Source organism: Peromyscus californicus, unplaced genomic scaffold (assembly GCF_007827085.1).
Source record: "Peromyscus californicus insignis strain IS unplaced genomic scaffold, ASM782708v3 Scaffold_12__1_contigs__length_115047231, whole genome shotgun sequence".
Lineage (NCBI taxonomy): Eukaryota > Metazoa > Chordata > Mammalia > Rodentia > Cricetidae > Peromyscus > Peromyscus californicus.
The window spans coordinates 86,041,515-86,054,674 of NW_026294413.1; the positions used below are offsets into that span (position 1 = coordinate 86,041,515).

Genomic DNA, 13,160 nt, shown 5'->3' on the forward strand with positions numbered 1-13,160 from the left:
AGCGGGAACCCCCACACCACCACCATTTCAGAGCAGTTTCTGTCTCCACCACCCCCAGCTCCTACCTCACCCCACCCCACACCCTCCTTTCAGAATCCATGACCTTCAAAGTTAGAGCTCCCAGAATTCTAGAAATGCCTGTAGGATGGGCCTCCCAGATGGAGTGGCCTGAGCCCTTGGGAGGTGGGTGGCAGGAAATCCATGAGCAGCTGTTGGGAGAGAGACTTGACTCCAATCAACCCTGGGGCCCTCTTTTGCTTCTGGGCTTCCTGGAGGGTGGGAATCCCAGGACCCTACCTCCCTTCTCTGTCTCATCTCCAGAAAGGAAACAGATTAGCCCTTGGCTCAGCATGAGAAGAACCCATGGCTTACAATTCCACCTCCCTATTCCCCTGGACCCTAGAACATTAATGTGGTGGGGGCTTTTTACCTGGAAGTCGACCAGGGGCTGCTTAGAGACACTAGCAAGTGGCCCCAACCCACCCCTGCCTCGGACTCTGCTCAAGAGCTCTAACCAATGCCCTTCACAACCTGGGTCTGCCTTCTCCTCCTGAGGCCAAGGGACCAGTCGTCCTGGATATGAACTTATACACTGAAGAATGGTGCCTGTCGGGGCACTGATACAGTGGAGTCTACCCTGGAGTCTCAGTAGGTGGAGACGCTCTGCCTCTACTTCCCACGGGAAGCACTGTACCTAGCCCAGGCCGAGGCTCTGTGTCTTGCTTGAAATTGAGCTAGACAAGCCCCTCAGCCACCATGTGGCCGCAAGTTGAGAGTGTGAGCAGGGTGCCTCCTCAGGCCACCACCCCGGGGGTCTGCACTCAGCCAGACCCTAGCTGTGGCTGTAGGGAGGCCTGCGTCTATCAGGACAGGCATGTGGGGTGGGCAGAAAAAGCCTGGGACAGAGCCTGGGGGCCCATACTCAGCTGTGTGGACTCAGTCAGGTTTCTCCCTCTGTTGCTCTCTCCATCCCTCCCTTTCTCCTTTTCTTCCTCGGTTCCCCAGTCTAAGCAGCAGGATATGGATCCTTTCCCAAAGGACCCTTCCTTCCTCTCAGCTGCAGACCCAAAGGCACGCTGGAGCCTCGCACAGACCCCTGGTGCCACCTAATGGACAAAGATGGAACTTCATGAGAGATCAAAATCGCCAATCCGGGTTTGTGCTGGAACCTGCTCCTGAGCAATCAGGCAGTTACCTAGACACCACAATACAGAGAGACAGAAGCAGGAAAGGTGCTCCGGCTATCTCTTCTAATGGAAAAAATCAAGGGAGGCTTCGCGGAGAAAGCCCTATCCAGGCAAAGAACGACAAAACTCCACAGTGGAGAGGCCAGAAATAGGTGATGCATGTGAGTGCTGTGACGTTAGCTGGTGGGCACTTGGGATCTCTGGACTGATTCCTATGGCATGTGTGTGTTCTTGTAGCAGGTGCCACCAGGTGGATACACTGGGTACACTTCTGAGGCAACGAGGCCTGGAAGGAACAGCTCCCCCTTTTCTGTCCTCAACTGCCATGGCATTTTCTAGAACTCCCTTCAATGAATGGGTTATGACCTCCTTCATCTCTCCCAGAATGGTTCCCACCTCTGGCAGCTGATGAAGAGAGCCAGGGATGGCAGGGACATTCCCTCTCTCCTTAATGCCCCTTCTGGACAGTTCTCACTGCTAAGCCCCAGGCAAAGAGGCAGCTGTGTAGCAGGTTTAGCCATCACAGTGGGCTTGACTCTGTCCCCTCCCCAGTCACTGCCCATCACCTCTCTCTCCCCACACATACCTCAGGCACTCTTCAAGTGGCCGCCCAGGACATGCCTTCCTGTGGGCATCTTTGGAACATGTCTCCCTTCCTCTGGGCGTTACCACCACACTCAGTACCCACACCCACACCCACACCCGTACCACAGTCTTTCACCAAGATTTAAACTAGAGGCCACCTGCCCGCCCCTCTAGTTTAAATCTTGGGCCCAGCACTATGGCCCGGCCTTGTGGACAATGGTGGCTGAGCTGCCCAGCCTCTCCAGCGCCCTCGATGGGTTGTTTCCATCAGCACACCGGTCATTCCCCACCCATCCTCAAACATCCTTCTCCCTAGTCCCTGTTCTTCCTGTGGACCCCGCCCATTCCTCTGATTTTTGGTGGTTGTCCACACCATTCCCTGTCTCCCAGACCACTGCTCACTCTCTTCAGGCCCCTCTAGTCTGACTTTCATCCTACTGCCCCCTGGGACCCTCCCACCCAGATAGCTAAGGCCTAGAAGGAGGGTGAGAGGGAAGGGAATGGGGGAGGGCTCTAATTCCAAAACCCTGGAGCCACTAGCCGTCACTCAGGCCTGTTTCTGTCACCCATCAACTCTCATCCATGTGTCCTACCCAACTGCTCACGTCAGGTTCAGGCACCCGGTCTCTGCCGCTTTCTCTGGGGCCCTCATTCATGGTTTACAAAACTGGAAAAGGGTTTCCGGCTCTGCTGACACCCATGTTCCTGGCTCTCACTCCGCCCTCTGTTAGCTCCCATCTGTGCGTCTCCCCACCAGCCCGTCCCAGCATCTCAGCTTTGGTTCCTCATCTTTCTTGTAGTCAGGCCATCTAAACTGCCCCACCTAAAATTTCTCCTGAGGAAACCCACCCGGACCCTGAGAGAGCCTACCAAAGAACCAGGCTGGGAGCCGGAGCGGTGACTCGCTTGGTAAAGTGCCTGCTCTGTGAGTGCGAAGACCTGAGTGTGAACCCCAGAACCCACTGAATAAAACAGGTGTGGTGGCAGGTTCTTGTGACCCCAGCACTGGGGAGGTAGAGACAGGGCGGTCCCTGGGGTGCACTGTTCCGTCAGCCTCACCGGTGAGTTCGCAGGGTGAGTGAAAGACTGTCTCAGAAAAGATGCTGGACAGCACCTGAGAAATAACCCTCTGCAGCTGACCTCTGGCCTGCACACACACACACACACACACACACACACACGCACACGCACACGCACACGCACACGCACACGCACGCGCACGCGCACGCGCACGCACACGCACACGCACGCGCACGCGCACGCGCACGCGCACTCACGCACGCACATGCACACACACAGATAGACAGACAGACAGAATGAACAATGGATAAGAGTGCTTACTGGGCAAGCGTGAGGACCCGAACTTGACCTCCAAGACCCACATAAAAAGTCAGGCATGGCCACGTACGCACCTGCAATCCCAGTGCTGGGGGCAGACAGAGACAGAAGGATTGCTGGGGCTGCTGGCCTAGCTCAGTTTCTGTGAGAGAACCTCTCTCAAAGGAATTAGGCAGAGCAATAGAGCAAGGCACCCAGGGTCTTCCTCTGGCTTCTGCATGTACTCAAGAGTGTGGGTACACACACACCCAAGAGTGCACACACACACACACACACACACACACACACACACACACACACACACACACCAGAATGAGCCTGTACTCCTTCCAAATCAAGGTCTTAAAGGAGGAAGAATGACTGAGAAACCGTCGCAAATCGACAAGGAGTCAGGATAGCTTGAATACACGGATGTCATCTTCACCACACAGTGGCTGATCCAGGAACAGAACTCTGGGCAGCTGACAAAACTTCAGTCAGGTCTACAGGTGAGGTGACAGTGTGATGCTCACGTTGATTCCCTCAGTTTGAGCACCGTCTTGTGGTTATCTAAAATGTTAAAGTTCAGCCGGGCAGTGGTGGCACACGCCTTTAATCCCAGCACTCGGGAGACAGAGGCAGGCGGATCTCTGTGAGTTCAAGGCCAGCCTGGTCTACAGAGTGAGTTCCAGGAAAGGCGCAAAGCTACACAGAGAAACCCTGTCTCGAAAAACTAACTAACTAACTAACTAACTAACTAACTAACTAACTAACTAACTAACTAAATAAATAAATAAATAAATAAATGTTAAAGTTCAGCCGGGTGGTGGTGGCACAGGCCTTTAATGCCAGCACTCAGGAGGCAGAGGCAGGTGGACCTCCGAGTTTGAGGCCAGCCTGGTCTACAGAGCAAGTTCCAGGACTACACAGAGAAACCCTGCCTCAAAGAACAAAACAAAAGGAAAACTCAAGTCCAAGCCAGCATAATTTTCACATTATAGTCCCAGCACTTGGGAGACCTTGGTGGGGGACAGCACACTTGGGGCTAACCTGAACAACCTTGGAGACCTTGGTTGGGGGACGGCACACTTGAGACCTTGGTGGGGGACAGCACACTTGTGACCTTGGTGGGGGGACGGCACACTTGAGGCTAACCTGAACTACCCTGTGAGATCTTGCTAAAGCAGGCCAGAGGACAGCTGAGAGTAGTTTGGATCTTTTTACGTTTATACATTTGTGTATGTGCATGGGGGTGGGGTCGGGTGCAAGTGTGCCACTGTGCATGTGTGAAGGTCGGAGAACAACTTTCATAACCACTCCCAGCATCCCTCCTGGGACAGGCTAGTTCTCTACGAGACAGGAGGGAACAGTAAAGCAGTCCAAGTGTAACAACACTGTGTCCATTGGGTCCCAGGGGTCAATCTCAGGTCATCCACCAGCTTGGTAGCAGGTGCCTTTATCCACTGCAGCATCTCCCTGGCCTGAAAATGGGAGTATTTTGTGCTATTTCTACATGTTTTTTTTTTTTTCTTTTCGAGACAGGGTTTCTCTGTGTAGCTTTGCGCCTCTCCTGGAACTCACTTGGTAGCCTAGGCTGGCCTCGAACTCACAGAGATCCGCCTGGCTCTGCCTCCCGAGTGCTGGGATTAAAGGCGTGCGCCACCACCGCCTGGCTTCTACATGTTTTAAAGTCTAGAATTTCACAAAAAGATAAATACCAAAACTGGATGCAAAGAAATTTCCATCCCTAAAACCTCTGATCTAAACTTGTGCCTCCCCAGGCGTTCATATCTCAAGAAATGTCAACGTGACCAAAACTCTAAGGGTCACCCTGGAGTCCCTCGTCCTCTCAAGTTCAAGCCTTCGGCAATTTCTACCTATAGTGATTTCAAAACATTCCCCCAAACCCTCCATGCCCCTTTGCTCCTGCATCCCACAGTACCAAGAGCCACCCCGCCTTCTCACCCAGCTGCTGGCAGGCGTCCTGGCCTATCAGCCCTTCTCCCTCTGCAGCCCCAAGAATGCCTCACTCCTTTCGTAAGCTGAGATGTTCGGGAGCATGTAATGTCTGTTATGTTAGTAAACTGTTGTGTGCTGTTTAAGCTTGTAGGAAGTAGAACCTGGGAGCCAGGGGAAGCTCCTCTGTCCCAGACTCCAGCAAGCTTATTTCAAATATTCTCCAAAATGTTTCCTGTGGCAAACTTTCTCCTAGCTCTGCAACAGGAGAGAAATAGTTAAAACAATCTAAAAGTAAAAAACACTGTGCCTGAGAACAGCCAGAAGGTCAGCCGTTTCCAACTGATTTTACTTTTATTTAATCCTATGATGTAAAACGTCTCCAGTGGGGTGGAGGGGTGGGGTGGTCAAGGTCATCACAAGGGAACCCACAGAAACAACTAACCTGGGCCCATAGGAGCTCACAGACTCTGGACCGACAGCTAGGGAGCCTGCATGGGACCAATCAAGGCCCTCTACATAAGCGTGACAGTTGTGTAGTTTGGTCTATTTGTGGGACTCCTAACAGTGAGATCGGGGCCTGTCCTTAACGCTTGGGCTGGCTTTGGGGAACCTACTCCTCATACTGGATTGCCTTGCTCAGACTTAATAGGAACTTAGTCCTACCTCAACTTGGTATGCCATGCTTTGTTGGCACCCATGGGAGGCCTGCCCCTTTCTGGACAAAAACAGGAAGAGTGAATTGAGGGGGCAGAGGGAAGGCAGGGGGAGGGAAGGGGAGGAGAGGAGGGAGGGGAAAACTGTGGTGGGGATGTAAAATAAAGGAAAAAATGTAATTAATGAAGAAAAGGGGGAGAGTGCCAGCAGAGAGGGAGGGAGAAGCCATGGGGAAGAAAGCTCAGCTGGGAACTGCTGCCTTCTTCAGTTTGTCCCGCTGGCTTGGGCTGATGTTGTCCGAACCTGACTGGACGTTGTCTATCTGCGGCAATGTTCTTTTACTCATCGCGGAGACGGTCTCCACCACCCAAGACTCTCTGGACTGGGAACTCCAGACAGCTGCCCACGCAGGGCTTCCCCAGCTGATTTGGGCTGGATGGTTATAAGTCTCCAGTTTGATGGCCTTGTCCTCTGTTTGCTCTCGGTGGGGCTGAGAGAGCATCTCTGCCGGATGTTTGGATAATGTCCTGCTAGCTACCGCTTCTCTCTCTCTGTGACTATTCTTTTACTTTTGCTTGCTACATACTTAATAAACTCATTTATAAACCAAAGGCAGACTACGGCAGATCGTTCTCTGAGCACTACAGAACAGGAGGCCAGGCACTGCCCACCTCTCCCTGAGGTAACTGGGGCTCAGCTTCTGTCCCAGGGCTGCCTTCCTGCTCGAGACCCATTTCAAGTCTTCCCATTGTGCCCCACAGCTGGTTCATTGGTGTTCTTCGGGGTTCTGCCCAAGACTTCCTCTTCCAGGAAACATCCCAGGACGACTTTGTGTCAGGCTACCACACCATGCTGCTTTCTCACTGAATTCCTTTGCCTTTTCATTTCCCAGAGTTGGCTAGAGATCCTGAGATTAGGAACAAGGCCTCGCTCTGATATACCACAGCATCTAGCTCTATACTGCAGACAGGGTGTGTGAAGCAGAGGCCACTGAATGACGCACTGGCAGGCTGTACCACTCACTGTGGCTTCTCCTCCTCTGGGACATCATCCTCACTGGGTCACTCTGGATATCTTCATAGGACCCTAAGTTCTCCAGTTCCCAATCCCAAGGGCAGGCCTGCAGGGATCCCCTCTCCACTCCTCCCATGGCTCTGCAGGGACTGGGAACTCCTGACAACTCTTGCCCAGCCAGAGGCATGTCTAGAATTCCAAGACTCTCTCTGGAATGTGCAGCCTGTCTGGAGAATGCTGAGGCTGGGGCACAGGTGCAGAGGCAGTACAGTAGCTGGGCGGAGCAAGGACAGCTGCTGACATTCTGGCTGGAGCCTGGTTGTCATTATCAGCTGTCTGTTCTGAAAGCATTGCTACCAACACCTCCATTTCCTTGCAAACCCCCAACATCCCCCCCTCACTGTTTTGGCTGCAGCTCTGACCTGGGCACCCCCACTAAGCTGGGGATATCTCCAGACCTCAGGCCTTCATTTCCTGTCAGGGAAAAAGATCAGACAGGTGACTGGAGGCCAATCTCAGAGGGCCCAAGGAGCTAGACAGTAGGTCCATTTGACCTAGTCTGTCAGAGTCCTTGGCTGGCGGCAACGTGGCTAAGCCCTCTTGTAGATTTGCCAGATGACCTTGGCTCTCTGGGCCATTGGGTCTTCATCTGTAAAATCAACGACAGAGTGTGGAGTAAACTACATGCTCATCAGAGGCCAAGAGTCAGTCAGTATTCCCGGTGAGAAATACAAGGCAGTCGGGAGATAGTTAGTGCCATAAGCCTGCTGGATCTCACGAGATTTAGCTTCATTCCAACCAGGATGGAGAGGTTGCTGTGCCAAGGAGCACCCAGTACCCACTGAACTAACTGCTCCCCCTCAGAGGATATCTGTTGGCTGCCATACTGGCTGACCCAGGCAGCTCACCCCCATCCCAGAGCTGGCTAAAGTGGGAGGTGGGAATGGGCAGCTTTTAGTGAAGGTCAGTGTCGGCTGCACACCTTTCATGAACTTGTAACAATGCAGGCTCTGGGGCTGCTGCAGGGCCCAGCTCTCAGCAAGGCACAGAGCAAGGCATCTCTGACCTAGTGAAAGTCCTCTGGTAGAAGGTGGGTTGAGCAGTCAGAACACAGGCTCTGCAGCCAGCCTGACAGGGATGACGGCATCAGGCAGGAGGGAGCCCTGAGAAAAGACTGTGGCCCCAGGAAAATCAGAGCAAGATACCAACCTCTAGGGAGCAAGGATTTATTTGCATTCCCCAGGACAGGAAAGGGGAGAGAGTCTAGGTTGGGTGGCGGGGAGATTAAAGGACACAACCAGGTTCAGAGTCTAGAGAATCCAGTTGTACTGGTACCACAGGGTCTGTCTGGAGAGGGAGGCCAGGCGTGGGGGCAACTCTGTGCAAAGTCAATGTCTACTCCACACCCTTCATGAATTCCAGGAACTCTGTGGAAAGAGGACCGTGTACGGGTCAGATAAGAGCTGGGCAGAGGATGAAGAGCAGCAGGGTGGTCCTCCCACCCACTCACCATCATAGTCAATTCGGCCATCATTGTTCTTGTCACCATCCTTCATGAGCTCTTCAATGTCATCCTCTGTAATTGTCTCGCCTGTAGCCTGCAGCATCATCTTCAGCTCATCCAAGTCGATGTAGCCGTCCGCATTTCTACAGGGGGCACCTCAGAGCTCAGGAGGGGGCACCTCAGAGCTCAGGAGGGGGCACCTCAGAGCTCAGGAGGGGGCACCTCAGAGCTCAGGAGGGGGCAGAGGAGGAGGGAAGAGGCACCGCACACATACAACCCCAGGAGACAGGGCAGGGAGACTAGAAGATGTCTAGTGTCTCATCACACAGGATGGGAGATAGACTGACTGCAGGGTATCTAGCATGGGATCGGAGACTACCACTTTCTTTCTTTCTTTCTTTCTTTCTTTCTTTCTTTCTTTCTTTCTTTCTTTCTTTCTTTCTTTATCCCTTTCTTGTTTTGTTTTTTTTTCAAGATAGGGCTTTTCTGTGTAGCCCTGGCTGTCCTGGAACTCGCTCTGTAGACCAGGCTAGCCTTGAACCCAGGGACTGGCCTGCCTCTGCCTCCGAGTGCTGGGATTAAAGGCGTGCACCACCACTGCCCAGCTGAGACTACCCCTTTCTACGCTCTGCTTGGGTCAGGGTCAGAAGGCAAGCATGTTCTCACTTGTCAAACATGCGGAAGAGATCCGAGAGCTCCTCCTCAGACTTCCCTTTGCTATCATCCTTCATGCACCGAACCATCATGACAAGGAACTCGTCGAAGTCCACTGTGCCACTGCCTGTGGGTAGATAGCAGGGCCGGAGAGAGGAGGTTAGCACTCAGGCAGTGGCCTCCCCACACCAACCCTGCAGGGCTAGTGTGTTCATTTGCCCACTCTTCTTATTTGAGGCAGAATCTTGCTTTGTAGTCCAAGCTGGCCTGGAGCTCCCCATGTGACCCAATCAGACTGGCTTCAGACTCCTCACAGCCACACTGCCCCAGCCTTCTTGGGATTACAGGCACAAGCTCTTTGCTGAGTCTCTGGACGAGATGGCTAAGAGCTGGAGGCCAGTGAGCCCAGGGAGACTGGAGTGGGTGAAGGGGCTCACCATCTTCATCCACTTCATCGATCATCTCCTGCAGCTCCTCAGGTGTGGGGTTCTGGCCCAGCATCCTCATCACCTTGCCCAGCTCCTTGGTACTGATGCAGCCGTCCTCCGCACCCAGGACAAAGATATCAAAGGCAGCCTTGAACTCTGTGTCCAATGGTAGGGTGATGGGATGGGATCAGCAGTCGGGACACTAGAAACCCAGGTCCCTGGGGCCACCAGCAGACCGCCCACCTCCCTCCAAGAGTTCTTTGAAGTCATAGCAAGGAGAACCCTCAGACTGTGGCCTCTAATCTGGGGTTCTTTCCTGGAAAGGCATCCCCACATACCCTCCATCCAGCCACACTGTCCCCTCAATGGGTGACACTTACCATTCTTCTGCTCTTCTGTCAACTGCTCTACCTAGAGAGGAAAAGGGAACTCAGGACCCAGACTCAGGCCTTAGTGGAGACTGCTGTAGAGACTGACCCATTCCACAGGTAGGAAGACTGAGAATGGAAGGAGGCACCCACTCCCAGGTTACAGAGGAAGTCCTCAGTCCTTTCCTGACCCAGCTGATCTTCCAGAGGCTGGGCTAGGGGCCAAGATGACAGGCAGGCACCCCTTCCAGGAGCAAGGTGTCCTGAGTAACAATACTCAATGACCATTCCATGTCCTTTAGATCACCCTAATGAAACCTAAGCTGCATGGCCTAAGAGACAGCTGTCCCTCAGGTTGAGACAATAAAACTAATGTGGGGGTGAGCAAAGCCTCCCTCTGTAACCGGACCAGGGTGGCCACTGAGCTATTTTTAAAGGAGGACAAAGTTAAACCTGGTGATTGTTCTGGGGACTTTGGTATGTGGGGGGTGGGGCAGTGTTATCTGCCCCCCTGGCCTACTGGTGCTGCCTGGGGAGCCAAAATTAGTTCCCAGCCCCGCCAGGCCTTGTATGGACACTGGGTGGAGGGCTAACCCCCCCACACTCCAGCTCCATGGACTCCTACAAGATAGGCAAGGATACCATAGGAACCAGCTGCAGCCCTTCCCTGCTCACAAGAGGGGCCATATTCTGGGTGTTGGGGGAGAAGTCTCTGGGAACAGCTGTTTGCCAAGATTTTCTTGTCCCTGGAGCAGGTAGTGGTTGTATCAAAAGCCCCTCAGGGTCCCCAGGAGATTGCAGAGTCTTGGGGTGATGTTCTTTAGCCCTGACTCCTATCACCCTCAATGTCTACCTAAGCCCTGAGCCTGCCAGACCTTACAAGGACTAGGTTTCAGCTTTCTGTTCCCTCTCCCCTACCTCTCCCCAGACCTGGACCTTCTAAGCACCTTCCCCATCCCAGAATTTAAGTTCTGCAGCCCTCCTCACAGTTGCCTCCCACCTTCTAAAGCTTCTTCCGCCAGCTAAGGGGCTAGAGGAGGGTGGCAGAACTGAGCATGTAAGAAGCAGATCGTGAGAGGTGGAAATGGGGTGGGGGCTGGAGATACACAGCGAGACAAGGACTCGGAGAGACAGTGAGGAGGGAACAGAGGTGGAAAGACCCTGAGAAGGACCAAAGGCCTAAAGAATAGACACACAAATACAGAGGTGTGGCCAAGACAGAGACAGACTAGACATCTAGAAACAGAGGGTGACACAGGATGCGAAAAGCTGAGACCACATCCTCTAGCCACCCTGACAGTCCCTCTCCAGACCCCAAGACTCCTTCCTTTTCTGCACCCTCCAAATGTCAGCCCCACTATTCCTTTGAGGGGCTTAGCGACAGCTGTGTGGGGCCTCTTTCGAGTCCTCCATCACTTCCCTGGGGCACCCTCGCCCCCCATTCTGAGCTGAGTGAACCCCCAGTGGACCTACCCATCCCAACCCTTTAAAGACTTATCTCTCACCGCGGCTTTGTAGATGTCATCCATGCTGGAGGCAGCTCACAGGACAGGCTACTGGGGTTGCCAGCCAGCCAGCCCTCAGCCTGGGCTTAAATAGCCCTGCCTCCCTCCACCTCCTGCTGCATTCCCAGCCCAGCCCACCACTGCCTGTAATATCCTCCACCCCCTCCCCTGGTCCCTGTAATCTCAGGCTGGCCAGAGTCCCTGTATCCTCTGCCTGGGCCAGGAACTATGAAAGACCATAAGGACCAGGTCCCTTGCCACCTGTTCCCTGTACCCCACAGTGAACGCTCAAGAAAAAACCTATTATTATATTTATTTATGTGTGCATGTAGGAGATCAGAGGATAACTTGCAGGAGTCATCTATTTCTCTCTATTACCCAGATTCCCAGGACTGAACTCAAGTCTTCAGGCTTGACAGCAAGCACCGAAATGCATATATATGCCATCTCAACAGCCCCCAAGAAAAGTTTCTTGAGTGACTGAAAACATGGGGTCCAGTCCCAGACAGGAAATGTGAAGTAGTGGGCCAGCCAGGTCCCTAAAATGGGTTAATTTTCTCTGCAATCAGAGAGGTGGGTGGCAACGCCCCCATTTTCCAGATGAGGAAACAAGCTTTCAAACAGACAGTGACTACCTACAGAAAGCCCCTGCCTCATATTACATCTCTCGGGAGGGGGTAACATGCAAACAGGGGCTAGCAGTGTAAACCCTGCCAAGAAAAGCCTCCCACGTAAGGTTCAGAGTATAACATGAAACTGGTCCACCTAGGATAGGCTAGCCTGGAGCCCTTCAGCCAGATCGGCCATGCCCCAGCCTTCTGTCTCTCAAGGAGAGCAATGTCCACTTTGGACTTGAGTCAGCAGTGCTCTCTGATTCAACAAGTATTCCTAAAGAATCCTATCTATATCAGGATTCTCTTCCTTCATCCTCCAACTGGGCCATCTCTTCTCCAGCTAGTCCCCATGGCTAATGTTTGCTCATTCAAGCCCTGAAGGTTTTGTGTCCAGGGCCAGTCTGGGTCCCCCTCAATCTGAGCTCTTGCAGGATGTCATCTGGGGAACCAGATGGGCAGCACATATCCCTTCCCCTCACCTGTACCTCTGCTTCATATACATTTCCCGTGAACACTCCGGTTTGCAGCCTAGCACACAACGGGGATGTGCTGGGCAATGCAGAACCACCACACTCAATTCTCCATCACTACATGTGACAACAGACTCCCCGAGTCTCAGAGAGTCACTCTGGTCCCTGCTCCAGCTCCAAGTCCGGTTCTTATCTTCTCCATCTCGCTCTTGCTACACAGGGAATGAGCCTAACAGCCAGGCGAGACCCTAGTCATGTCCCCTCTGGAAACTGAGGCCAGGCGAAGCAGACTGACTTCGGAGAGTTCAGAAGGCCCCTGGCCTCTAGCCTCCGTTGCTGAGGGCCTAACGGACAATAACCAACAACCGCAAGAGAAGCGAGACGCCACACAGGTAATACAAAAGGCAGCTAGGCCAGCCCGCGCGGGAGCTGCGCATGCGCGCCACTGGCGAGTCCTGTCAATTATGGGCGAGGGGCGGGGCGAGGGCGCGGGAAGGCAGTGGGGGCCAAGATGGCGGCGCGGGTGCGGGCGGGGGGCGGCGGGGGCCGGGGGGCGGCGGGACGCTGACCCCGCCCCCTGCTGCTGCCAGTCTGCGCCGGGCGTCGGCAGCGGCGGAGCCCGCAACATGGCGGCGGCGGCGGCACTCAGCCTCGGGCCCGAGCGGGAGGCCGAGCCGGCCAAGGAGGCGCGCGTCGTGGGTTCCGAGCTCGTGGACACGTACACGGTGTGCTGTGGTGGGGGGACGCGGGCACCCAGAGCGGGCATCGCGCCTGGAACCAGGAGTCCGAGTCGGGGGGGGGGGCTCGAGGAGGGGCCTGGGTCGCCCATCCCCGAGAGGGTAGAAGGTTGTGGGATGGCGACGAGGGAGCCCTAGCAGTGGGGTTTTCAGAGGAAGGGGCC

General features: G+C 54.1%; 2 protein-coding genes across 4 annotated transcripts in view; one reads left to right on the forward strand and one right to left on the reverse strand.

Moving 5' to 3' along the window:
• Positions 1–7,926: 7,926 nt before the first annotated feature.
• Tnnc1 (troponin C1, slow skeletal and cardiac type) lies at positions 7,927–11,285 on the reverse strand. Its single transcript, XM_052733662.1, has 6 exons — positions 11,176–11,285; positions 9,683–9,713; positions 9,312–9,458; positions 8,887–9,001; positions 8,227–8,363; positions 7,927–8,143 (listed from the first exon to the last, which is right to left on the reverse strand). Exons 1-6 carry the CDS (start codon positions 11,197–11,199, stop codon positions 8,112–8,114), a joined length of 486 nt encoding a protein of 161 aa, XP_052589622.1. The 5' UTR covers positions 11,200–11,285; the 3' UTR covers positions 7,927–8,111.
• Positions 11,286–12,811: 1,526 nt separating this feature from the next.
• Positions 12,812–13,160, forward strand: part of Nisch (nischarin) — a 36,779-nt gene continuing 36,430 nt past the window's right edge. For 2 of the 3 annotated variants that reach the window (XM_052733665.1, XM_052733667.1), the window contains exon 1: positions 12,813–12,984. In XM_052733665.1, the coding sequence (XP_052589625.1) occupies positions 12,886–12,984 (99 nt within the window). In that variant the 5' untranslated portion in view covers positions 12,813–12,885. Of the gene's footprint in view, positions 12,985–13,160 lie in introns of all 3 variants that reach the window. The other variant, XM_052733664.1, reaches the window with a different exon arrangement.